The sequence below is a fragment of the Somniosus microcephalus genome, chromosome 22 (genome assembly GCF_052327205.1).
Source record: "Somniosus microcephalus isolate GS21.2 chromosome 22, FLI_Smic_1.0, whole genome shotgun sequence".
NCBI classification, from domain to species: Eukaryota; Metazoa; Chordata; class Chondrichthyes; order Squaliformes; family Somniosidae; genus Somniosus; species Somniosus microcephalus.
In genome coordinates, this window is record NC_141008.1 from 19,746,669 (window position 1) to 19,774,279 (window position 27,611).

At 49.8% G+C, this 27,611-nt stretch overlaps 1 protein-coding gene across 2 annotated transcripts in view; it reads right to left on the bottom strand.

Annotated features, from left to right (window-relative positions):
• Positions 1–27,611, bottom strand: part of LOC147102081 (cytochrome P450 2D15-like) — a 61,684-nt gene extending 34,073 nt beyond the window's left edge. Inside the window, exons 1-2 of one of the 2 annotated variants that reach the window (XM_085964257.1) lie at positions 27,296–27,611; positions 3,022–3,190 (exon numbers count right to left, since the gene is read on the bottom strand). In XM_085964257.1, the coding sequence (XP_085820383.1) occupies positions 3,022–3,190; positions 27,296–27,505 (379 nt within the window). In that variant the 5' untranslated portion in view covers positions 27,506–27,611. Of the gene's footprint in view, positions 1–3,021; positions 3,191–27,246 lie in introns of both variants that reach the window. The other variant, XM_085964258.1, reaches the window with a different exon arrangement.

Genomic DNA, 27,611 nt, shown 5'->3' on the forward strand with positions numbered 1-27,611 from the left:
AAGTCCAGCCCTAGTAGGACGGCAGCGCAGAGCTGGGGGAGGACGAGGAGTTTAAAATTTTTATACTCCGTACCCTTAACCGACAAGGTCACAACACAGTAGCCGCTAATGTCCGTGGCGTGGGACCTCGATGCCATCGAGATTCGGTTGCGCGTTGGCAGGACAGGGAGGGAGTAGTGGCTCACTGTGTCTGGGTGGATGAAGCTCTCCGTGCTTCCGCTGTCGAACAGGCAGGTCGTGGCGTGGCCGTTTACTTTGATGTCCATCATCGACTTGGACAGGTGGTGTGGGCGGGCTTGATCCAGAGTGACGGAGGCTAGTGTGTAGGTAAGCGAGTCGTTGTCGTCTGCGAGCGAGGCGGTCGTCGGGTCCGGGGGCCCGGTGGCAGTCGGGCGTGGTGGGTAAAATGGCGTCTCCCACGAGGTAGGACAAAATGGCGGAGAAGATGGCTGCCCCCATAACTCACATGAGGCACTATTGGGGTCGGTTGCCTTGATCAAAGATGGCCGCCCCCATGACTCACGTGTGGGGATGCTGGCCTCAGTTGCCTTGAAAGAAGATGGCCGCCCCCACAGTTCGCATGAGGCACTGCTGGCCTCTGAAGATCTGCTCCTGCAGGCCTTAGAGAAGTGGCCTTTCTTCCTGCAGGTTGAGCAGGTAGAGTTCCTGGCTGGGCAGCGCGACCTCGGGTGCTTCTCCTGGCCGCAAAAGAAGCAGCCGGCGGCCCGATCGCGGGTGCCCGATGTCGGAGCCGGTACCGGGGGTGGCGGTCCCGGTCGGGTCCGGGACGCCGACGCTGAGGTAGGTCCCGGGGGTGGCGCTGCGAAGGGTATTGCGGTAGGGGTCGGGCCCGAGTCCCAGGGTCGCGAGCAGTACCTGGAAAACGCCTCCTGGTCCTGATGGGCCACCTCTAGGGAGAGAGCGAGGGCTTCAGCTTTGTCCAGGTCGAGGTCTTTAGCTTCAAGCAGTCTTTGCCGTGAGTAGTCGGACCGTAGGCCTTTCACAAAGGCATCGCGGATATTATCTTCCGTATTTTCAACAGCCGTCACCGCTTTAAAGTCACAGTTCCTGCCGAGTGCTCTTAGCGCCCGTAAAAATTCAGCTACAGACTCTCCTGGCTGTTGCGGGCGGGATCTTAGGAGGTGCCTGGTGTACATGTAATTTACCGGGCTCCGGTACTGCTGTTTCAGTAGGTTGATAGCGGCCTTGTATGTAGTCGTGTCCTGGATGAGTGCGTATACTCTCGGGCTCGCTTGGGCGTTCAGAACTCTTAGTTTGGATCTCTGAGGGATGCCGGATTCTTCCAGGTAGGATTCGAAGCAGTCCAGCCAGTGTTTGAAGTTGAGGGCTGAGTTTGCTGCCTGTGGGTTTAGATCCAGGTACGGTGGTTTGAGGGCTTGCAGCCAAGCCGGCTGGTGTGGCTGGTGTAGCCCGGTGTCTGAAAGCTGCTGTGGCTGTGCTTCTGGGAGGGCTTCTGGCTGGCCAGTAGTAGACATCTTTAAAATTTAGTCAATAAAATTGATATACCTATCAATTCGTCCAATAAAAAGCGATGAGTTAGGAACGTAACTAAAGGTTTTTATTGACTAAATAACAGAGCCCACCCTCGTGGGTGATCGGGTCCAACAAGGAGGAATACCAGCCAGTCGACTACCTTTATACCTGGGCAGGTAGGTGGAGCCATGGGCGGAGTTGGAGGTGGTCAGCCCAGGAATAACAGCGCGACAAGAGGCGACCTCGTATAGTGATACAACAGTGAGAACAGTGAGAACAATACAACAGTGATAACTATAGTGTAACGATAGTGAACGATAAAAGTGGTTTACCACACCTGGACACACTGACTACAGTTCCTCTGGACATACTGACACCAGTTCCCCTGGACACACTGACTCCAGTTCCCCTGGACACACTGACACCAGTTCCCCTGGACACATTGACACCAGTTCCACTGGACACACTGACTCCAGTTCCTCTGGACAAACTGACTCCAGTTCCCCTGGACACACTGACACCAGTTCCCCTGGACACACTGACTCCAGTTCCCCTGGACACACTGACTCCAGTTCCCCTGGACACACTGACTCCAGTTCCCCTGGGCACACTGACACCAGTTCCCCTGGACACACTGACACCAGTTCCCCTGGACACACTGACTCCAGTTCCCCTGGACACATTGACACCAGTTCCCCTGGACACACTGACACCAGTTCCCCTGGACACACTGACACCAGTTCCCCTGGACACACTGACTCCAGTTCCCCTGGACACACTGACACCAGTTCCCCTGGACACACTGACTCCAGTTCCCCTGGACACACTGACTCCAGTTCCGCTGGGCACATTGACACCAGTTCCCCTGGACACACTGACACCAGTTCCCCTGGACACACTGACACCAGTTCCCCTGGACACACTGACTCCAGTTCCGCTGGACAGATTGATTCCAGTTCCCCTGGACACACTGACACCAGTTCCCCTGGACACACTGACTCAAGTTCCGCTGGACACATTGACACCAGTTCCCCTGGACACACTGACACCAGTTCCCCTGGACACACTGACACCAGTTCCCCTGGACACATTGACACCAGTTCCCCTGGACACACTGACACCAGTTCCCCTGGACACACTGACTCCAGTTCCCCTGGACACACTGACACCAGTTCCCCTGGACACACTGACTCCAGTTCCCCTGGACACACTGACACCAGTTCCCCTGGACACACTGACTCCAGTTCCCCTGGACACATTGACACCAGTTCCCCTGGACACACTGACACCAGTTCCCCTGGACACACTGACTCCAGTTTCCCTGGACACACTGACACCAGTTCCCCTGTGTCTCGACAGAACCCCCTGCATGCTGAGAAGATGAAGTGTATGGATTATCAAGAGAAGCAACTACATTCAATTAGAATCATAGAATTAGAAGCACAGCAGGAGGCCATTCAGCCCAAGTAATAGCCAACCCACTCCGCCGGTTCCCAAGGCTGTCTCTGAAGCCTGGTACACAGTTACCTTCTCCTATGCGCTTAACCACATCGTCATATATCGGGAAGGATGGCCGGTCAGCAAAATCTTCTGATTTCTTCACCAGTGCCTCTTTTAGGGTTTCATAGCCGCTCAGTATCACTATGTTTCTCCATCCAAACTGTACGCTGAACACATTGCCGTGTTTCTTCGCCAGCTTAAAAATAAAGAAAAGAATTAAGTGGGGAAAAACATGAGTCCATTATCGTAACTTACACATTGCTCCCTCATAGGTCAAATACAACACTGATCAGAGATAGTGCAGTTTAGAATGATTTCAAACGGGCACAGCATATCGAGTAACTCAGTATGGAATTGTTCGGCATCCCTGCCCAGCTGGTGCTGGGCTCCAGGGAGGTTGGCATTCCATTCCATGTGCCAATGCATGTGACGGGCAAGGGTGGGGCTGGATTCTTCATGTGCATTGATTATTTTCCTTGACTAATCACTCATCCAACCGACTGTGAATCTGATACTGATGAATGCTCCAACACCTCAGCCAAGCAGCGTACAGATGGAGAAACACTCAAAATATGCAGAAAAAATGTTCAGGTCGCGTGTCAGATAATTTGTTGATCGGCCGCAGTCTGTATTAAAGGCACCGTTTTACCATTGATTTACATGTAAGGATAGATCTTCCAGTTCCTCACCTGTGGCGAGGTAGCAGGTCCACTGTGAGTGCAGATCTGGATGTGCCGTGGACCTGTGGTGCTTTGCCATGGGGGAGGACCCTGAAAAATCTACCCGAGAGAGTAATGCACTTAGCAAAAGCTGCACAACGGCTTCAAGAAAACCAGCACAGCCATAAAAAATCTGACAGTTCCTAAAACTGCCCTGAATATAATGTGGTTACACCAAAGCTGAAGTGGTGCACGAGTTTATAATACTTTAAGCTGCAGGTATACTCAACATTCTAGAGCTGAAGATGGTAGGGATTTTCCTTCCTTTCTATGTGAGTATTTGTGGGTATTGTATCTGTTGCTAAATCTTTTGTTTTTATGGTTGTCATGGTGATACAGAGGCATTCTTCACCACTCTGGCATCAGTTTACAGAAGCACTCTGTTTCTCCCCTCCCCCCAAGCTCACGCTGGCACTCTTTACCACTCGCCTCAGTTCGCCCTTAAAAATAGCTTGTTTATGCTGGTGTGGCAGAACCACTGAATGACTGTGGCTAGCTGTATATAATTCTCTTTAACAATGTTCTAACACCAGCCTAAACCTGTACCATTGTGTTAGGGATTACTGTGTTTTGTATATAGAGTTTGCATGTACGGGGCGTGGCCCCTTTAAGAACGCGGGAAAACGGGGGCAAACGCGATGACGTCACGTCGCAAACCACGGGACTGCCCAGTCAGTCCTCGTGGCATCTCCTTTGAGTAAAGACCTGTTTGATTGTTCTCTTGTGTCGATCTCCGTTATTCGTAGGAATTTGTTAATTCCTACATTGGTGACCCCGTTTTTGTGAACGTTTTCACAAAAGAAGAGCGCAGCATGGAGGCAAACGTCGTTTCGCTAAAGCAACCGCAGTTCTGGGAGCAGCAAGCGCCCTCGTGGTTTATTCAGGTCGAGGCCCAGTTCGCCCTGAGGAACATCGATGCGGATCAGACCAAGTATCTTTACGTGGTCTCCGCACTCGACAGTGTAAAGTCTGTGGGTTGTTTAGTTAATTAATACACAGACTCCAAGAGTAACTTAAAACAGGACTTTACTATTCGAAGGTCAGGGCGAATCTGCCCAATAACTCCTGACACAGCACTTATATACCGGTGTGGTCACCGTCGGTATTACAGTATACAGAAGCCAACAAAGTAGTGCAACACCTAAAGTAGTTCTCTTAAAGGTGGACGGTTACATACAATAGTTCTCTTAAAGGTAGACGGGTACATACACTACAATCCTCCCTTTTTAGCTTACAACATACCGATTCCCCATTAAACATACATTATAACATATATACAACTTGATGCAAGACAGTTCACAGATTCAGTCTCTCTGGAGGTTTCCGGACTCTGTCCGGATAACGCCTCGGTGGTGTCGTAACTCCCGGTGGGGTAGCAGGTGCTTCTGGCAAGGTCGATTCGGCTTGAAGGACAGTGTCAGGTTCATCTGATTCCAGTATTACCAGATCGGAGGTAGGTGTTCTGGGTATCTCTGTCTCAACATTAACCGTGTAAGGTGGTGGAGTAGATTGGCCATTTGTGGCTGACCCTATGATCTGGTCAACATGGCGCCTTATTATACTGTCCCCAATGTCCACCGTATACATCAACGGCCCTAGCCTTTTTCCAATAGTTCCAGGCTGCCATTTCTCGGTACGGTAGTCCCGGGCCAAAACTTGTTGACCTATCTGAAAAGATCTAGTTGGCCTTTCATTCATGCCCTGGAATTGCCGGTTCTCTACGTCCCTTCTGACGTTTGGCTTAAGCAAATCCAGCCGGCATCTTAGTCGTCTATTAAAAAACATCATGGCGGGAGTTTGATTTGTGACCGCATGTGTTGCATTCCTGTACGCCAACAAGAAGCTATCCACCTTATGTTGTAAGTTAATGGCTTCATTAACCATGGCCTTTATGGCCTTCTTGAAGGTCTGGACAAACCTTTCAGCCAATCCATTGGAGGCGGGATGGTATGGGGCTGACGTGTAGTGCTTAACCCCATTGCTCTTTAAGAATTTCTTGAATTCTTCGGACACAAATTGCGGTCCATTATCAGAACAGATCTGTTCCGGCAGCCCATTCCTAGCAAACATGGTCCTTAACACTGTGATGGTTTTTTCCGTGGTGGTGGTGGACATCTTTATTACCTCCGGCCACTTGGAGTGTGCATCCACCGCTATTAGAAACATTGAGTCCATAAATGGACCAGCAAAGTCGATGTGTACCCTTTGCCAAGGAGATGAGGGCCACTCCCATGGATGCAGAGGAGCCTGTGGTGGCGCGTTTTGGACCTTCTGGCATCCTAGACAGCTCTTAGTGATTTCTTCGATGTCCCCATCAATGCCTGGCCACCACACAAACGCTCTTGCTAGGTTCTTCATTTTCACTCCACCCAGATGTCCCTCGTGCAGCTCCTTTAACACCTTCTGTTGAAGTTTGGGTGGAATCACCACTCTAGATCCACACATCAGGGTTCCTCGACACACTGACAGCTGTTCTTTTCTCTGCGAAAATGCTGGCAGTGTTGGTTCGCCCTGTGCTGGCCATCCCTCCACCGTTAAATCATAGACTCGTGAGAGAGTCGGGTCATTTCTTGTTTCGTTTTCGATCATCGAATTTGTTACTGGTAGACATTCCACTATGGATGAGTGGAACATCTCTACCGGGTCCACTGTAGTCGCTTCTTCTACTATCGGCAATGGCAAGCGCGATAACCCATCAGCATTTCCATGCTGTTTGGACCTTTTGTATTCGATGTCATATTGGTGTGCCCCAAGTAACACGGACCACCTCTGTAACCTTTGCGCTGTCATGGTGGAAACGGCCTTGTTAGGGTTGAATATGGACACCAACGGCTGGTGGTCTGTCAGTAATGTGAACTTCTTGCCCTGCAGGTAAAGATTGAATTTCTTTACGCCCCACACAAGGCTGAGGGCCTCCCTATCTATTTGAGCATAATTTCGCTCCGCGGAGGTCAATGATCGGGACGCGAATGCCACTGGCCTTTCCGAGCCATTTGGTAACTTGTGTGAAAGTACTGCTCCAATTCCATAGGGGGAAGTATCACAAGCTAGACGAAGAGGTAACGTTGGGTTGAAATGAGCCAACACTTCTTCAGAGGTAATCAACGCCTTGCTTCTGCGAAAGGCCTTTTTACATTCCTCACTCCACTTCCATGGTACTTCTTTCCGCAACAGAGCATTCAGCGGATGCAGCACCGTGGATAGATTCGGCAGAAATTTGTGATAATAATTAATCAACCCCAAGAATGATCTTAACTGTGATACGTTTTCCGGAGCTGGGGCCTTCACGACAGCTTCTATCTTGTCAGGTGACTTGTGCAGCCCCTCTCGGTCAATGACATGACCGCAGTACGAGATCCGTTTTTGGAAGAACTCACATTTCTTGCGATTAACTCGAAGGCCATATTCCTTCAACCTAGTGAGCACCAGTTTCAAATTTGTGAGGTGTTCTTCCTCGTCTTCTCCCGTAATCAGGATATCGTCTAAGTAACACTGCGTGCTTGGAATTCCTTGTAATACCTGCTCCATGGCCCTCTGCCAAATTGCTGGAGCCGAAGCTACCCCAAAAACCAGTCTATTATAACGATACAAGCCTCTGTGTGTGTTGATGGTGAGGTACTGACGCGACTCTTCCTCGACTTCCATTTGTAAGTATGCCTGTGCCAGGTCTATCTTGGTGAAGTGTTTCCCTCCAGCCAACGAAGCAAAGATATCTTCAATCCGCGGAAGCGGGTATTGTACCGTGTGAAGCACCGGATTCACTGTGATCTTGAAGTCTCCGCAGATGCGGACCTTCCCCGGTCCCCCTGGCTTGTCACTTGGTGAAGACTTCATGACGGGAACAATGGGCGTGGCCCACTCACTCCAGTCCACTTTTGACAGTATCGCTGATCGTTCAAGTTCTTCCAGTTCTGCCTCCACAGCAGGTCGTATCGCGTAAGGTACCGATCTGGCTTTGAAAAATTTTGGGCTTGCATGTTCTGCAATCTTAACCTTTGCTTTAATTCCTCGCAGTGTTCCCAGTCCTTGCTGGAATACCTCTTTAGCTTCGTCTAATATTCTGGACAACCGTTCAGGTTTGACATCTTCCTTTCCGGAATCTACCGTCATGGTGTTTAGTGAATGCCAGTCTAGCTTTATTTTCCTGATCCACTCCCGTCCCAGAAGTGGTGGACCTCCCTCAAGCAACACATACAGGTCCATCCTTTGGTGCTCTTTGTCTTTGTATCTCACCTTGACTTCTATCTTTCCGATGGGGTATACTTTGTGCCCCGTGTATGTCTTCAATACTAGTTCCGTATCCCGTAGGGGAATATGCTTGAATAACTTTTTATAATCATGCTTATTCATGACCGTCAACGCCGATCCGGTGTCCACTTCCATTTTCACTTGGACTTTTGCAATCTGTAGTGTGATCCAGATAGCTTGTCGGTCAGCTTCATTACTCACATTGTGAATTCTCAGACTATCCAGTTCCTTGCAGTTGGAGTGTGAGTCCGAATTCTGTTCTTCCGGACTCCTCCTAGTCACCTCATGTACCTTTCTGTACCTCTTTTGTGGTGACTCATTATTGTTGGTCTTCTTTCCTGACCGGCATACCTTAGCTATGTGACCGAGCTTGCCACATTTCCTACATTCCTGGTTTTTAAACCAGCATTGGTTCTGGTCGTGTGTTGTCTTCCCACAACGATAGCATTTCGTTGTACCCGAAGTAATTTGCTGCACCCTGAGTGCCGCTGCCTTTAGCTGCATTTCCGCCGTTCCTTTCGCTGCGGCTTCGTTCGATGCAGCAATAAGGACAGCCTTCTCAAGTGTAAGATCGTTCTCTTCGAGTAGTCGCTTTTGCGTTCCTTCCTTTGACAACCCGCACACGAACTTGTCTCGCAATGCCTCTGTCAGATTCCCTCCAAACTGGCAGTGTTTCGCTAGTCTACGCAGTTCGACCAAGTATTCTGCGTTGCTTTCGTCTTTCCTTTGCGTTCTCGCATAGAATTTGGATCGTTCCACTAACATCAGTGGTGCGGGGTTAAAATGATCCTTCAGGACAGCAACAATATCATCGAAAGTCTGATCCGCCGGTTTAGCTGGTGCTAGTAGATGCTTCAAGAGCCCGTATGTCTTCGCGCCCATCGAGTTTAGCAAGGTTATAGCTTTGTCATCTTCTTCTATTTTATTGGCCTCACCATAGATCTCAATGCGTTCCACATACGTGGCCCAGTCTTCTACCTCGGAGTTAAAATCGTTGATGTTACCACGCTTAGGCATCTTCCTCTCTTCCTGATAACACCACGGATTATTTCTTTAAATTTTCTTTTTTTTTTTCAAGATGGCGGTTCCCGCGAAAATGGCGGTTTCCCGCGCTTATCTTCTCTCCCCGCCCACTTCAATGGCGGTTCCCCGCTTCTGTCTTCTTCTCCGCCTAATGGCGGTTTCCCGCGTTTCTTCCCCTGGCGGGAGGGGTACACTTTCCCCATGGGCGACGGCCGCTGGCTTTCAGGTTCACAGCCTGCGCGTCGGCTTCAGTGCTTTCCCTTTTCTCGGCAGGGCAACCGGCGCTGGGTACACCCCATTGACGGCGAACAGTTTCAGCCGCTGGGCTGGCTCTCACTCTGTTCCCCTTGCTCGGGCTCTGTCTCTCTCCCGCTCGCTCGGCTCTACCGGCGCAGGGTACACCCCGTTGACGGAGAACAGTTTCAGCCGCTGGACTGGCTCTCGCTCAGTCTCCCTTGCTCGGGCTCTGTCTCTCTCCCGCTCGCTCGGCTCTACCGGCGCTGGGTACACCCCGTTGACGGAGAACAGTTTCAGCCGCTGGACTGGCTCTCGCTCAGTCTCCCTTGGTCGGCTCTGCCTCTCCCGCTCGCTCGGCTCCCAATCACGCCTCCCAGCCCTCTCGCAGTCCGGTGCTTCCCTCCCCGGCTGCGGCTGAGTTTATCTCTTCCCGCGCCTACGTTCCCGGTCGCAGCGCTTCGTGGCTTCGGTCGCAGCCCGGCCTTTTTCGCCGGTCGCGGTCTAGCTGTCTCACGACGCCGTTGCGTCCCCAGCCTGTCTGTACCGCGGCTTCCTTGCTCCACGCTGCCCCAGTCTCAGCGCCTCTGGACCCGACTTCTGTCCGGCTCCTTTCCCCCTCGACCGTGGTCGAGTGCACCGCCCTTATCCTCCGGTTATTCTTTTTACTTTCCCTTACTCACAGTCATCGTGGCCGCCTTGCTTCTCGTGCTGATCGGCTCACTCCTCACCGTGGCAGAAGGGACAGTCAGTGCCTGTTGCTGATGGAAGTCTTTGTCTCTAAATTCTTCCTCCTTTCTAGTTCTGCAGCCTCGAGTTTTCTCCCAGCAGAACGACAAGGGCGGTTGCCTCTTCTCGACGCTCATTAACTGCTTCGGACGTATTGTTGCCGCAGGGTACGATCGGACTCGTCGCCACTGTAAACTCTGTGGGTTGTTTAGTTAATTAATGCACAGACTCCAAGAGTAACTTAAAACAGGACTTTACTATTCGAAGGTCAGGGCGAATCTGCCCAATAACTCCTGACACAGCACTTATATACCGGTGTGGTCACCGTCGGTATTACAGTATACAGAAGCCAACAAAGTAATGCAACACCTAAAGTAGTTCTCTTAAAGGTGGACGGTTACATACAATAGTTCTCTTAAAGGTAGACGGGTACACTACAGACAGCTCTACAGCCTCTCGGATCGTCAGCCTCCTCGAAAAACCCCCAACGGAGCGCAAGTATGAAACCCTCAAAGCGCGGTTACTGCAGGTTTTCGGGCTCACAAAATTGGAGCGCGCACGTCAATTACTCGCTACGCCCGGGCTCGGGGACTCCAAGCCTTCAGAGTTGATGAGCCAAATGCTCACACTCCTGGGCTCAGAATGGGAATGTTTCCTATTCCGCGAGATTTTCCTCAGCCAACTGCCTGAACAGGTACAAGCTGCCCTGGCCAGATCTGAAATTGAAGACTGCGCAACACTCGCTGCGGAGGCTGACAAAATTTTCGCTGTAACTCGGCAGTACTGCGCCGCCACGAGGCACCCATCCCCCGCAGACACCGCCCCAGCTCGTCCGCCTGCTGGGCTGTGTTTCTACCACACGTAGTTCGGCGTGAAAGCGAAGCGTTGCCGCCCTCCCTGCAGTTTTCCCCCAAAAAAACAACGACTGACACTGCGACCACCAAGGAACGGGTCTACCGGGCACCCCGCGGCCGCGATGGCGATCGGCAACGCGGGAAAATTGCTCTTCATCACTGATACTCTCTCCAGTCGTCGTTTTCTGTGCGACACCGGAGCACAGTGCAGCATTTTACCCGCGTCCGCCCTCGATGTGCAGACGGGGAATCACGGCCCCGCCCTTGAAGCGGCCAATGGCAGAACAATTCGGACCTTCGGCAGACGGCGAGTGGAGTTGTGCCTCGGGGGGCAACGTTTTCACTGGGAGTTTGTTACAGCCAAAGTTTCCCAGCCCCTCCTCGGCGCGGATTTCCTGTGCGCCAACAGCCTCCTTTTCGACGTTAGGAACCGGCGGCTGATCAACGCAGCAACTTTTAATTCTCTTCCATGTTACCGCAGTAACACTACGTCACACACCGTCTCCTGTGCGTTCCCGACTCCTGATGATTTCGCTCGCCTGCTCAGCGAATTCCCCGACCTGACAAGACCCACGTTCTCCTCCACAGCCACGAAACATGGTGTGGAACACCACATCACCACCAACGGCCCCCCGGTCTACGCGCGGGCCCGGCGCCTAGAACCTGGCAAGCTGGCGGTCGCAAAGACAGAGTTCGCAGCCATGGAACGGTTAGAGATTATTCGCCGGACGAATAGTCCCTGGTCTTCACCACTCCATATCGTCCCGAAGCCTGGCGGCAGATGGCGGCCATGCGGTGACTTTCGACGACTAAACGACACCAGCACTCCTGATCGGTACCCGATCCCCCATATTCAGGATTTCTCTGCCCATTTGGCAGGGAACACTGTGTTCTCAAAAGTCGACCTCGTCCGGGGCTACCACCAGGTCCCAGTGCATCCACAAGATGTCCAGAAGACCGCAGTCATCACCCCATTCGGCCTCTTCGAGTTTTTACGGATGCCGTTTGGGTTAAAGAACGCTGCCCAGGCTTTCCAACGCCTGATGGACTCCGTGCTGCAGGACCTCAAGTTCCTCTTCGTCTACCTGGACGATATTCTAATTGCCAGTTCTACTAAGGAAGAACATACCTGTCACGTACGCACCCTTTTTCGACGCCTCAGCCAACACGGCCTGATAATCAACCCGGCCAAGTGTCAGTTTGGCCTGCACCAAATTGACTTCCTGGGGCATCGCATCACCTCAGGGGGAGCGGTTCCTTTACCTTCAAAGGTAGAGGCAGTGACATTCTTTCCACGCCCGCAGAACATAAAGGCCCTGCAGGAATTCCTAGGCATGGTAAACTTTTACCACCGTTTCGTGCCTAAGGCGGCACTACTCATGCAGCCCCTGTATGAGGCCCTCAAGGGCAAGACTGGCAAGAACCTGGTAGACTGGACGGATGACATGGCCCGAGCGTTCGCCAACACCAAAAGTGCCTTAGCCAACACGACTATGCTGGCACACCCGCTGCCAGGAGCCACCATCGCCCTCACCACCGACGCGTCGGACTACGCAGTCGGTGCCATGCAACAGCAGTAAGTGAACGGGACGTGGCAGCCGTTGGCATTCTTCAGCCGTCAACTACGGCAGAACGAGAGAGCATACAGCACGTTCGACCGGGAGTTGCTTGCCCTTTTTCTGGCCATCCGCCATTTTCGGTTCCTTCTGGAAGGACGTCCTTTCACCGCTTTTGTGGACCATAAGCCGCTGACCTTTGCAATGTCCAAGACCGCCGAACCATGGTCAGCCCGACAGCAGCGTCAACTGACCTACATATCCGAATTCACCATGGATATACGGCATGTGGCCGGTAAGGACAACCTGGTGGCAGACCGCCTCTCCCGCGCAATCGTCAATACGGTTCATTTGGGCATCGACTACGCCCTCATGGCAGTGGACCAAGCCTCAGACCCGGAAGTCCAAGCTTACCGAACGGCCATCACTGGCCTCCAGTTGGCCGACGTCAAGTTCCATTCGGCAGGTACCACGCTGTTGTGTGGCGTCTCCGTACAGGATCCTCGCCCTGTCGTGCCGGTCGTCTGGTGCCGCAAAGTGTTCGACGCCATACGTGGGTTGTCACACCCTGGAATGAAGGCCTCTCAGAAACTGATGTCAGTGAAATTTGTATGGCATGGCATGCATAAAGATGTCCGCGACTGGGCCAATACCTGTGTGGTCTGCCAAAAGGCCAAGGTACAGCGCCACATCAAAGATCCGTTGACCACCTTCACAGTTCCGGAGCGATGTTTTGACCACGTCAACGTGGACCTGGTAGGACCACTCCCACCCTCCCATGGTTTTTCACACATCCTGACCATGGTTGACTGCACCACCAGATGGCCAGAGGCAGTCCCCCTGTCATCCACTACTTCGGCGAACATGGCCAGGGCGTTCATTTCCTCCTGGATCGGCCGTTTCGGAGTACCCGCAGATATTTCGTCAGACAGGGGACCGCAGTTTTCCTCCGAACTCTGGAATGCAGTGGCCCAAGGACTCGGTGTCAAATTACACCACACCACAGCCTACCACCCACAGGCGAATGGCCTCTGCGAACGCTTCCACCGGTGAATGAAGGCCACCATGAGAGCCAGCCTCCAGGACGCTGGATGGGCAGACAAGCTACCGTGGATCCTGTTGGGCCTTCACACGGCCCCCAAAGAAGACCTTCACTCTTCATCAGCGGAGCTTGTGTATGGTCAGCCGCTGCGGGTCCAAGGGGACTTCCTACCAACATCGACGGAGCAATGGCCCGCGTCTGCCCAGCTTGCAAGTCACCAAGAGGCGGCCAGATGTTTCGCACTGGTGCCCACTTCGCACCATGGGCCGCAGAGGTCACACGTTCCCACGGAGCTTCACAAGGCTGAATACGTTTTTATTCGCCATGACGCACATAGGGATCCGTTCAAGGCCCCATACACCGGTCCCTTCCGCGTGTTGGAAGCAGGGAACAAAACCTTCACGGTAGATGTCGGTGGTAAACCGGACCACATTTCGGTCGACTGCTTAAAGCCAGCACATTTGGACCTCGACCGCCCCGTCGAGACAGCACAACCGCCGAGACGGGGTCGGCCACCCATCATCGTTACGGCAGACCAAGTGCGACCGCCCGCCAGACCACCAGCCGCCCAGCAGCCTCCGCCTCGAGAGTACAGGAGTCGTTCTGACAGGCTTGTCAGACCCTCTCACCGTTTGACTTTGTCCGTTAAAGCAAATTCTGGGGGGGCGCATGTGGCAGAACCACTGAATGACTCTGGCTAGCTGTATATAATTCTCTTTAATGATGCTCTAACACCAGCCTAAACCTGTACCATTGTGTTAGGCATTACTGTGTTTTGTATATAGAGTTTGCATGTACGGGGCGTGGCCCCTTTAAGAGCGCAGGAAAACGCGGGCAAACGCGATGATGTCATGTCGCAAACCACGGGACTGCCCAGTCAGTCCTCGTGGCATCTCCTTTGAGTAAAGACCTGTTTGATTGTTCTCTTGTGTCGATCTCCGTTATTCGTAGGAATTCGTTAATTCCTACACTGGCACCCTTTCTCACACAGTTCTGACTCACACTGCCCTCACGAACACTGGCATCATTCCCACTCCTTCCAGTTCACATTGACAGGGTTAGCTGTAGAATCAAATGGGGAAAAATTAGTCCCCTTAGCGCCTCCTGTTAGCGCCAGTAGATGGTGCTAATGGGGCGCAAGACCAGTATCGCCGGGGTGAGGCAAATCCAACGCCGCACACTAAATCCGGCCCGCCTGTAGCACTACCGGTAAGAGGTATTGCCAGGAACGTCAACACCAGGTAGATCGTGACTTCAGTGAGTGTGCAATGTTCACTGACCGCCCAATTGCAAAATTGATTCTTGCTACTTATCTCACTGCCTGGAGTAAACACCGACAGGGAGAGCTGGCATACAGCACCAGGAAGCCGGCTCCAGGGACGTTATTTAAAGGGATCATCGGTAATCACTCGTAGCTGTCAGGTTAGTGTAGTTTCAGTGCTTTTTTTGTTAGTTTCACCCACTGCAACAGTTTTATTCAGTAAATTCAAGGTTCTTTTATATCAGGTGTCTTCTGGTAACTAAAAAGTAGTTACATTTATTCTTCAAAGATTCAAACTGCTACACTTGGTTACATTAATGGGGGGCTGTACTGGCGCCACCTCGCCCTCCAGGATCTATGGCAGAGGGAGCGGAGGCAGCGAGAATGATGGGAACATGTTCGCAGAAGGAGGAGGAGGGCCATCAGGGCTCTCAACAGGGGGCCTTATCTTCCAAGGGTATTCCGAGAGCACTTCTCCTACCTCCAATTAAGTGAGGAGCAGTGTATTAGAAGGCTTCGCTTCACCAAGGAGGTGATCACAGAACTTTGCCACCTCCTGCAACCAGACCTCCAGCCACAGACCAGGGCGACCACAGCTCTCCCAATGGCAGTGAAGATCACCGTGGCCCTCAATTACTTCGCCTGTGGATTCTTCCAGTCTGCAACAGGAGACATAGCAAACATCTTGCAGTTCACCATCCATCGCTGCATCTGGGAGGTCACAGAGGCTCTCTACAGTAGGAGAAGGGACTACAGTTCCTTCTCCATCACCAGAGAGAATCAGGATGAGCGTGCAAGTGGGTTTACCAGGATAGCGGGCTTCCCCATGGTGCAGGGCGCCATCGACTGCACCGACGTGGCTTTGTGGGCACCGCATAACAATCCGGAGATCTTCTGTAACCACAAAGGCTACCACTCACTTAATGTGCAGTTGGTGTGCGACCACAGAAGCGAATCCTTAATGTCAATACCCACTATCCAGGCAGCAGCCATGATGCCTTCATCCTGTGCCAGACCTGTGTACCAGCACTTTCCCAGCCACTACGTCAAACTCGAGGTTGGCTGTTCGGAGACAAGGGCAATCCGATTTCCACCTGGCTCATGACTCCCCTCCGCAACCCCAACACTCATACCCAGCACTCTTATAATGAGAGCCATGCTGCCACCAGGAACATCATCGAGCAGACCATCGGCTTACTGAAGCAACGATTCCGCTGCCTTGACCGCTCGGGAGAAGCCCAACAGTACTCGCCAGAGTAGATGTCCCATTTCGTGGTGGTCTGCTGCATGCTCCACAACTTGGCCATCATAAGGGCGCAGCCCTTGCCAGCAGGGATTGCGGGACCACATCAGGAGGAGGGTGAGGCAGAGGAGGAGGAGGAACAGGAGGGTGGGAGGAGGCAGTGAGACAATCAGCCTTCTGGATGGGCTTTCCGTGACTGGCTCATCAGAATCCGATTCGCATGAATGAAACCCCAGATACCCATAGCTCACCACATCCCCATCATACAATCCCTGTCTCACGCCATATCACAGCATCCTCCTGGGCACAAAGGTGAAATGAGAGACACAACAAAATATTCCAAAGACCATTAATAAATTTATCTATAAACATATCACATGAATTCCAATAACTAATGACCTTTGTGCCTGCCATAGTTGAATAGCTGTCATTGTGTGCAAGGTGTGAGATGTGGGTGTGAGTGTTGCTAGGTAGATATTGTTGGTGGGTGAGTGCTGGGGGTGTGGTGCTTTGGGCAGTGTGTGAAGATTGTGGTACAAATGGTGGTATGTAGCATTTGTTGAAGCATTCACTCACCCTGACCACCTGAGTGAGATGGTTAAATTTCTTCCTGCACTGTGTGTCGACCCTGGGACCTGCTGTGCTACCTCCCTCCACATGGTGTGGAAGACTTGTGGCGAGGGCCTCCTGCCAATTGTCGGGTAGAGCACCGCCCTCCATCTCTCCACAGTGAAAACCAATGCCTCCAATGCTTCATCGGAGAATCTGCGGGCTCTCTCCCTGGGGCGTGGACCTGCCATGGGCACACCTGTTTCAGTCCTCCGGCTCCTTCTCCTTGTTTTGCTTCTGCTTGCTGAGGCAGCTGCACAGCCAGCAATGCTGAGAATGAGGAGCTGCAGCATCAATGATCCTCCCCTTTAAGTAGTGAAAAAATCCTTTGGCAATGATGAGTTGCGATTAGACTGCACCCGATATTGGTCCACCCTTTACATCTAACGCCAATGAGCTTAGGTTTTAAGGCTTGATTTAGGACTCCAATCATTATATTGAGCAGTGAGCACGAACTTTTCGTGCAGTCTAAAGCATTTGTGCCTGGCGCTAATTCTCTAACTTTTCTACTGACACCGCCCATTCCTTGGCTATAACGAATTTCTAGCCCTATTACAGCACAGAAGGAGGCCGTTCTGCCCGTCATGCCTGTGCCAATTCTTTGAAAGAGTTGTCCAATTTAGTCCCACACCCCAGCTTTTTCCCCATAGCCCTGCAAATTAGTTCTCTTCAGGTACATGTCCAATTGCCATTTGAAAGTTCCCAAGGCATCTGATTCCACCAGCCTTTCAGGTGGTGCATTCCAGATCTTAACAACCCTCCATGTGAATTTTTTTTCCTCATTTGCCTTTTAGTTCTTGTGCCAATTATTTTAAATCTATGACCTTTGGTTACTGACCCACTTGCCAGAAGAAAAAGTTTCTCCCTACTTGCTCTATCAAAACACCTCATAATTTTAAATACCTCTATTAGGTCTCCCCTCTACCTTCTCTGCTCTTAGGAAAACAATCCCAGCTTCTCCAGTCTCTCCACATTACTGAAGTCCCTCCTCCCTGGTATCATTCTAGTAAATCTCCTCTGCACTCTCTCCAAGGCCTTGATATCCTTCCTAAAGTGAGGTGCCCAGAATTTTACACAATACTCCAGCTGAGGCCTAACCAGTGACTTGGAAAGGTTTAGCATGACTTCCTTGCTTTTTGTATTCAATGCCCCTATTTACAAAGCCTTAAGGCTAAAGGGATCAAAGGATATGGGGAGAAGGCAGGGACAGGGTACTGAATTTGGATGATCAGCCATGATCTCATTGAATGGCGGAGCAGGCTCGAGGGGCTGAATGGCCTATTCCTGCTCCTATCTTCTATGTGTATGTCTATGGATCCCATTTGCTTTCTTAACCACCTTATCAACTTGCCATGCCACCTTCAAAGATTTGTCAATATGCACCCCCAGGTCCCTCTGCTCTTGCACCCCCTCAAAATAGTACCATTTAGATTAGATTCTGATGAAAGCCCATCGACCTGAAACATTAACTCTGTTTTTCTCTTCACAGATGCTGCCTGACCTGCTTTGCCAGCATTCTCTGTTTTTATTTCAGATTTCCAGCATCGGCAGTATTTTGCTTTTGTGCCATTTAGATTATACTGCCTCTCCATGTTCTTTCTCCCAAAGTGCAACACTTCACACTTCACAGAATCACAGAAACCCCACAGTGCAGATAGAGGCCATTTCGGCCCATCGAGCCTGCACCGACACATATCCCACCCGATCCCCGTAACCCCTACACCAACACATATCCCACCCGATCCCCGTAACCCCACGTATTTAATCCCCCTAACACTAAGGGTCAATTTATCATAGCCAATCAACCTAACCCGCACATCTTTGGACTGTGGGAGGAAACCGGAGCACCCGGAGGAAACCCACGCAAACACGGGGAGAATGTGCAAACTCCACACAGACAGTCACCCGAGGCCGGATTCGAACCCGGGTCCCTGGCACTGTGAGGCAACACTTATCCGCATTAAATTGCATTTGCCATGTGTCGGCCCATTTCACCAGTCTGACTATGTCCTTCTGAAGTCTGCTACTATCCTACTCACTATTTATTACATTACCAAGTTTTGTATCATCCACAAACTTCAAAAATTGTACTCCCTATGCCCAGGTCATTTATATACAACAAGAAAAGCAATGGTCCGAATACCGAACCCTGGGGGACTCCACTGCATACTTCTCTCCAGTCAGAAAAACATCTGTTCTCCACTACTCTCTGCCTCCTATCCCTTAGGCAATTACCTACCCAAGTTACCCTCATCCCTTTAATACCATGTGCTTCTATTTTCTGAATAAGTTTGTTATGTGTACTTTATCAAATGCCTTTTGAAAGTCCATATATACAACATCTACTGCACTACCTTTATCAAAAATAACAACAGAAAATGCAGGAAAAACTCAGCAGGCCAGGCATCATCCGTAGAGAGAAAATAGAGTCAACGTTTCGGGTGAAAACCCTTTGTCAAGACTAAAGAAGCACAGGAAATGAAATAGATTAAGAGGCCAGGCTGGGAGAGAACAAAAGAGAAGAGACATTAAGAGGTATTCAAAAGGAGACGAGATGGTGATAGGACTAGTGGAGACAAAAGACAGCTCTAGATTAGGTGTGTAATGCGCTGGCAGAATGGAAGACAGCTGCCATGTGGGAGAGAGAAAAAAAAAAGAAAGAAGGTGGGGGGAAAGGCCAAAACAAAGGTGTGGATAGAAAAATATAAGTAAAAATGTAATAGGGGCCGAGGTTTACGGTGAGCTTCCATGGAACAATGCAAGAGCCCGAGGACGGTGCCGTCCGAGTGGGAATGGGGTGGTGAATTAAAATGACAGGCGACCGGAAGCTCGGGGTCACCCTTACGGACTGAACGGAGGTGTTCCGCAAAGCGGTCACCCAATCTGCGTTTGGTCTCCCCAATGTAGAGGAGACCACAGCGTGAGCAGCGAAAACAGTGTACTAGATTGCAAGAAGTACAAGTAAATCGTTGTTTCACCTGGAAGGGGTGTTTGGGGCCCTGGACAGTGGGAAGGGGGTAGGTATATGGCAGGTGTTACATCTCCTGTGCTTGCACGGGAAGGTGCCAGGCGAAGGGGAAGGGGTGCTGGGGGTGTTAGAGGAGTGGACTAGGGTGTCTCAGAGGGAGCGGTCCCTATGGAATGCTGAAAGGGGAGGGGAGGGGAAGATGCGTTTGGTGGTGGGATCACTTTGGAGGTGGCGGAAATGGCGGAGGATGATCCGTTGAATGTGGAGGCTGGTGGGGTGAAAGGTGAGGACAAGGGGAATCCTATTGTGGTTCCGGGAGAGAGTGGCATGGGTGAGGGCAGAAGTGCGGGAGAAGGAACGGACGCGGTTGAGGGCCGTGTCAGCCACGGTAGAGGGAAATCCTCGGTTGAGGAAAAAGGAAGGCATTCGGAAGCACTGGTGTGGAAGGTGGCATCATCGGAGCAGATGCGGCGGAGACGGAGAAACTGGGAGAATGGAATAGAGTCCTTACAGGAGGCAGGGTGGAAGGAAGTGTAGTCCAGGTAACTAGACATTTTGCGGCGGCGCTAAACACTACCGCCACGATCTCCTGCGCTGGCAGATCGTGACGTCAGTCAAGTGTGCAATGCCCCGCTAATGCCCCGAACCGGATATTGAGTGGTGCCACCTGCCTTACCGCCTGCCGCTAGCAACGACAGATTGAGGGGAGCGTTTTGCAATCAGGAAGGGACTGGGAGAGCGCTATTTAAAGGCGACCGCTTCCTGCCTTTTTTTTTGGTGACATTTTTGCACCAAGCATTCTGAGAGAGAGAGAGACTTCTGGAGAGATTCAACGCTGTGTGAAGGAGTTTTGGGTACTGAGCAGCACTTTGCAGGTTCATTTTGATTTGCCCTTCCTTGTATCGATTTAGAAGAGACTGTGGGGGCTGCACTCTGAGCTCTTTCCCTGGGCCTCTCCATTGTTCTTTCCAGCAGATTTGATGCACAGGTCTCTCCAGGCCGAGATTCAAGGCTTACAATGAGCAGGGTGTGGATGGAGAGCAAGATCGACCCTCCCCTTTAAGAACTGGCCGGCGCCAGTGTGTCTGTGTTCCATTGCTGACTGACATCACATGAGCTTCGCCAGCACTCTGAGGTAGCGCCTCGCTCCTCGGCCTTTGCGCCTTAAGAGAGGGTTAGCGCTCCAATTAACTCCAGGGGCGATAAAAGCCAAGTTTGCAGTTGGAGGCGATAATTAGCGCCAGGCGCTAATCTGCGCACGGCCAATAATCGCGCCCCAAACGGGGCGATACCAAATTTTTCCCCCTTTATATCTGTCTTCACGGTAGAAGACACAAAAAACTTTCCGGAAATAACAGGAAACCAATGGTCTAGAGAGAATGAGGAACTTAAAGAAATCAGTGTAAGTAAAGACATAATACTGGAGAAATTAATGGGACTAAGTGGCGACAAATCCCCTGGACCTGACGACCTGCATCCTAGGGTTTTAAAAGAAGTAGCTGCAGAGATAGTGGATGCACTGGTATTAATCTTCCAGAATCCCCTAGATTCTACAACAGTCCCTAAGGATTGGAAGGTAGCAAACTTAATCCCGCTATTTATGAAACAGGAAGAGAAAAAACATGGAACTATAGGTCAGTTAGCCTGACATCAGTAGTAGGCAAAATGCTAGAATCTGTTATTAGGGACGTGGTAACAGGGCACTTAGAAAATCGTAATATGATTAGGCAGAGTCAACATGGTTTTATGAAAGGGAAATCGTGTTTGACAAATCTGTTAGAGTGTTTTGAAGATGTAACTAGTAGGATGGATAAGGGGGAACCAGTGGATGTGGTGTAGTTGGATTTTCAAAAAGCATTCTAAGGTGCCACACAAAAGGTTATTACACAAAATTAGGACTCATGATATTGGGGGTAATATATTAACATGGATTGAGGATTGGTTAATGGACAGAAAACAGAGAGTAGGAATAACAGGGTCATTTTCGGGTTGGCAGGCTGTAACTAGTGGGGTACCGCAAGGACCAGTGCTTGGGCCTCAGCTATTCACAATCTACATCAATGATTTGGATGAGGGGACCAAATGTAATATATCCAAGTTTGCTGATGATACGAGGCTAGATGGGAATGTAAGTTGTGAGGAGGATGCAAAGAGGCTGCAGAGAGATATAGACAGGTTGACTGAGTGGACAAGAACATGGCAACTGGAATACAACGTGGGGAAATGTGAAGTTATCCACTTTGGTAGGAAAAACAAAAAAGAATATTTTTTGAATGGTGAGAGACTGGGAAATGTTTGCATTCAGAGGGACCTGGGTGTCTTTGTACATGAATCACAGACAGTTAACATGCAGGTACAGCAAGCAATTAGGTAAGCAAATGGTATGTTAGTTTTTGTTACAAAGGGATTAGAGTATAAGGGTAAAGAAGCCTCACCACAAATATACAGGGTCCTGGTGAGGCCACACCTGGAGTGCTGTGTACAGTCCTGGGGGGGAAATTGGCCCGCGCCCCCTTTGGGGCGATAACTTTCAGCGCCGCGGTACTGCAGGCCTCGCTCCCCTGATTAAAGGGGAGGGGCCTAGCGCAGCGCACACCAGGGCCCTGCTGGACCACCGGGGGATGGGGTGTCGGCAAAAGAGCCCAGCACTCAAAAGGAGTGCCGTGTTGCCCGATCGTGGCCGGCACCCCGCAGCAGGAGGCCAGAGGGGGCAGGTGCTGGCAGGCGGCACAAAAAAATGGCCGCCCGGCACCTGCCCTTTAATTATCGCCGCCCCGGCCACAAAAACACCACCCCGACTGTCGGACAAAATTAATTGGCATTTGGAAAAGTTTGGGCGAATAAATGAAAGTCAGCACAGATTTGTCAAAGGCAAATCGTGTTTGACTAACTTGATCGAGTTCTTTGATGAAGTAATGGAAAGAGTTGATGAGGGTGGTGCGGTTGATGTGTATATGGACTTTCACAAGGCCTTTGATAAAGTACCACATAATAGACTGGTTAGCAAAATTAAAGCCCATGGGATTAAAGGGACAGTGGCAGTGTGGATACGAAATTGGCTAAGGGACAGAAGGCAGAGAGTAATGGTGAACGGTTGTTTTTCAGACAGGAAGGAAGTATACAGAGATGTCCCCAGGGGTCGGTATTGGGACAACTGCTCTTTTTGATATACAGTATATTAATGATCTGGACTTGGGTATACAGAGCATCATTTCAAAGCTTGCAGATGACACGAACGGTAAGAAGGCTAGTAACAGGTAAGTTGAGAAGGCTGTTACAAAAACACATGGGATCCTTGGTTTTATTAATAGAGAAATACAAAACCAAGGAAGTTATGCTAAATCTTTATAAAACACTGATTAGGCCTCAGCTGGAGTATTGTGTTCAGTTCTGTGCACCACACTTTAGGAAGGATGTCAAGACCTTAGAGAGGATGCAGAAGAGATTTACTGGAATGGTACCAGGGATGAGAGACTTCAGTTACGTGGAGAGACTGGAGAAACTGGGGTTGTTCTCCTTAGAGTAGAGAAGGTTAAGAGGAGATTTGATAGAAGTGTTCAAAATCTTGAATAGTTTTGATAGATTAAATAAGGAGAAATTATTTCCAGTGGCAGAAAAGTCTGTAACCAGAGACTCAGCTTTAAGGTGATTGGCAAAAGAACCAGAGGAGACTTGAGGGAACATTTTTTTACGCAGTGAGTTGTTGTGATGTGGAATGAACTGCCTGAAAGGGTGGTAGAAGCAGATTCGATTGTAACTTTCAAATGGGAATTGGATAAATAATTGAAGGGAATTTTTTTACACGGCTATGGGGCCAGGGCAGGGGAGTGGGACTAATTGGTAGTTCTACCAAAGAGCCGGCACAGGCACGATGGGCCGAGTGGCCTCCTTCTGTGCTGTATCATTCTATGATTCTATACTCCCTCTGTGACACTGCCTCAAGTTTACAGTGAATATGCCACTAAAATGTCTTGTAAGGCAACATTGTTAGATGGCGTAAATTGTGAACACACTTACCTGGGCAACCCTGCCCAGTCCAGCAGACTCCTTCTAACGACTCATTAACTGATGAGTGAGGAGCAGTATCACGCATGCATACTGATTGGTTAATAAATTATGAATGCGGTCCAGTAACATTGAAATGAATGCATTACTGCAAATGTGTAACAAAGAAAAAGCAAATAATACTTCAGCTTTGATACAGTTTCTGTGTGCTTACATGAATTTCAGACCAAATCAGAAAACTGAGATTCAGAAAAAAAGATTTTAAAAAAGACTTGCATTTAGAGAGCGCCTTTCTCAACTTCAGGACATCCCAAAGCCTTTACAGCCAGTACTTGTGAACTGTAGTCACTGTTGTAATGTGGGAAACGTGGCAGCCAATTTGTACACAGCAAGCTCCCACAAACAGCAATATGATAATGACCAGATTATCTGTTTTAGTGATGTTGGTTGAGGGATAAATATTAGCCAAGGCACCGGAGAGAACTGCCCTGCTCTTCTTCGAAATAGTGCCATGGGATCTTTTATATCCACCTGAGAGGGCAGATGGGCCCTCGGTTTAACATCTCAATAGAAAGACGGCATTTCTGACAGTGCAGCACTCCCGCTGTACTGCACTGGAGTGTCAGCCCAGATTTTGTGCTCTGGAGTGGGACTTGAACCCATCATCTTCTGACTGTGGCGAGAGTGCTCCGCCTGAGCCACGGCTGACAGTATGAAATAAAGCTAGATCAAAAAATGTATAAGGGAACAAAATTCTGTGCGGTATATTAAAACCATGGAAAGGGCACACTTATTATTCACTAGACTGACACCAAGGGCTGGATTTTCATTCGGCAGTCGGGAAGGAGGCGGGACTACAACTTTCAGGTTTTAGTCCCGCCTCCATCGACTTCCGGCCAATCGACGCAATTTTCACTTGATTGACCTTGTTGAGCCCGCCCAGCGGGCTCAGCAGGCCAATTAAGGGCCACCCGGCAACAGGTAACGTCACAGACTGAAATTTCATCTGTCAAGAGTTCTTGACAAATGAAATATCAGTGTTTCACAGCTGTTTGAAGCTGTCAAACACTGACACAGTCTGAGTTCTAACCTGAGTCCTTCTACACAGACTCTGTTAGAACTGTCACCGGCACTGAAAGCTGCAGCCTGTCACTTTTGACAGATCGCAGCCATTCAGCTTTCAGTGCCGGCTGAGTGATGGACTCACGACGCCTAGAGGAAGAAAGGCTGTTATGGTAAGTACAGGTAATTTAAACTTCTTTACACACTTTAGACACACCAAACACACTTACCTTTGCACTCATGCACCCATCACCCACCTGAACACCGACATTGCGACCCCTCCAAGTCCTTCAACCCAACGGCCCACCTGCTCTAACCTGGCGTGGTTTGGAGCCGTCGGGAATCCCACACGACACCCCTCAAAATAGGGATTAGGCTAAAAACTGCCTGTTAACTACCTGTTAACAGGCAGTTAATTGGCATTAATCCCTTCCCGCCTCGGGTCGGCGGGTCCCAGTGCGGGGCAGGTACCCGCCTCCTCTGAAACTTACGTGGAGGCGGGTTTTGGGCGGGATGTTGTCAGGACCCCGAATTTGGGATTCTTGCCCCCCGCATGCCTAAAAGCCCGCCTCACGGCACACTGAAAATCTGGCCCTGAATGGGAAACTGTAGTTATGAAGTAAAGATCGAAAAAATGGGTCTTTTATTGCCTTGAGCAGAATAGGTTAAGGAAGGATTTAATTTAGGTTTTCTAAATTATGAAAGGCTTTGAAATTGTAAATCGTGGAAAAAATGGTTCCAATGATTGGTAAATTGGTGCAGAAGTTCAAGATTATTAGAAGAATCAAGGGGGAGTTAGAGTAAATGTTTTCACATAGAGGGATATAAGAACATGGAAGGCCCGAAATTCCTGGATTTTAGGGGGGCAGTGGCAGCACAATTGTGTTGGGCGGGCCACAACTTGGGACAGGGCCCAATTGTATCACAGCTCCGCCCCTTTTTCCTACGTTACCAAATTCTGCCAGAAGTGAGGGAGAGTGCTTCTTCCATCTGTTCCCCGCCACCACTCCCGAGGAATTCTCTGCAAGAGATGGGACTGAAGGATGATGTTATCCAGCAGATAATCTGCCAACTCTGCCCCCCATTGCCCCCAGTGCTAAGTAAGGCTGCACGATGCAGAAGCACTAGCACGGCAGAACCAGCCCTCGGTGGAAATGGCTCCCATGAGTGCCTCAAGTGCTGGGTTCCCAATGGCTATTGATCGCAGAGCCAGCCCCTGGCAAACTGGCACTCCAAGGTTCGTGCTCGCACTGAAGCAGATGCCCCACTAACACTGCCAATAGCAGGAGCGCGTCCCCCCTCCCCCCACCAAGCAAATGATCCTTATCCTGGAATTAGGGACCAGATCAGTTAAGTAGTAGACTAGGCGACAGTAAACCCCACCCACCGACCTTTCAGTGGCGGAATATGGCCCGGGGTATTTTGGGCCTGGGCTGTCTGATCACAAATGAGGCAGGTACTATTAACAACATTTAAAAGGGATTTGGGTATTGAAAAGGAAGAATATCAAACGATATTATGGAAATGGTGGGAAACTGGGATTAGAATAGATAGCTCCAGTTACAAAGCTCACACCAACACAAGGTACGATGGGCCGATTGGCCTCCTACTCTACTGTAATGTCTATTATTCTATGAAATGAATAGAAAGAAGTAATGAAAAAGATGAAACAGATGCAGAGAGAAGAGAAAGAAAGTTGTTGTTGCATAAAATAGATTTTAAAATACAATTGTTAAACAGTCCAAAACATTAACCTCACATTTCGTGCTTGACAACACTAGATGTAGAAAGTTTATTTGCTCTTGTTTATTTTGATGGTTCCTGAATTGTCTCATTGTTTACTAATGTGGAAGTTACAGATTAATCGAGCTCATTGACTGGCATCCAAACAGGGTTATAACAAACCAGCAGTTTAGTGAACTCTCACTTCTCTATCTTTTCAACTGTATATTTTAGCCCAGATCATCTGTCAAATCTATGAATAGAGATCAGCCCCAAAACATAAGTAAAACTTCAAATAAATTTTTAAAAAACATCACATTTTTAAAATGACTATAAATTACATAAATTATTTATTTTAAACAAAAATTTAAATTTTTGAAAAAATAATTAAAGTTTTTAACGAAGGTAAAAATAAACTTACCTTTCTTTAAAGTATTTTAAAATGATAAATCTGTGGAAAAAATGTTTTACTTTTACTTTCTTCAGCTCTTATCTTGTTAAAAGCAGGCCTTGAGCCGTGAGCCTTGAGCCTGCCTTTCCAGGCCCAGCTGTTTCAGATTTAACTGGGCTGAAGCACTGCTGAAAAAAACGGAAGTTGCAGCCGAACACGCTGCCTCTCCGGCGCAGGCGTTTGACCTGTGCAGACCTTTCACCTTGAACGGGAGGTCCTGTTTCCAGCGCATGCGTAAAACCGGCACTTCCGTTGGCCCTACAGGTACACACATCGCGTACACACCCGTAGGGAACGGAATTTCAGGACCAAACACAAAAGTTATACTTGACTCCATTAAAGAAAGAAGGACATAAAGAAAGCAATGGTCAATAAAAAGGATAAGTATATAAAATTGGAAAAAAGTGAAAGTGAGACATAATTAATCAGACGGAAATGGAGGAAAACAGATGAAAAAGCAACTCATCAACAGAAGGAAAGAAAAACTGAGTGGGTTAAATGTGCTCCACACAATGAGGCCCCTCACCTTCAGCCAGCCCCATTCACTCTCTGTCATCTCACTGCTTGTAGTTTACCTTTGCAAATGACAGGTGAGGGTTGCTCAAGTCTACCTGAAGAATGTTCCCAATGAAAGGCAAACCCCAGGGCCCGGGAGGGTAGTTCTGACACTTCTTCCATCTCTTCATGAAGTCAAAGACCAGGGCAAACACAGTGCAGAACACGGCCAGCACGGTGAATCTGTCAAATACTGTGTGCAGGAACTCAGAGAAAACCATGAGCTCCATGTTTCCCAGAGAGGCAAACACTTGTCCAGCAGTCAACGAGCAGAGAACAAATCCCGCCCAGTCTGTCAGCTGAACGTGAGCAAGAGCTGCTGTCGAGCGTTTACTG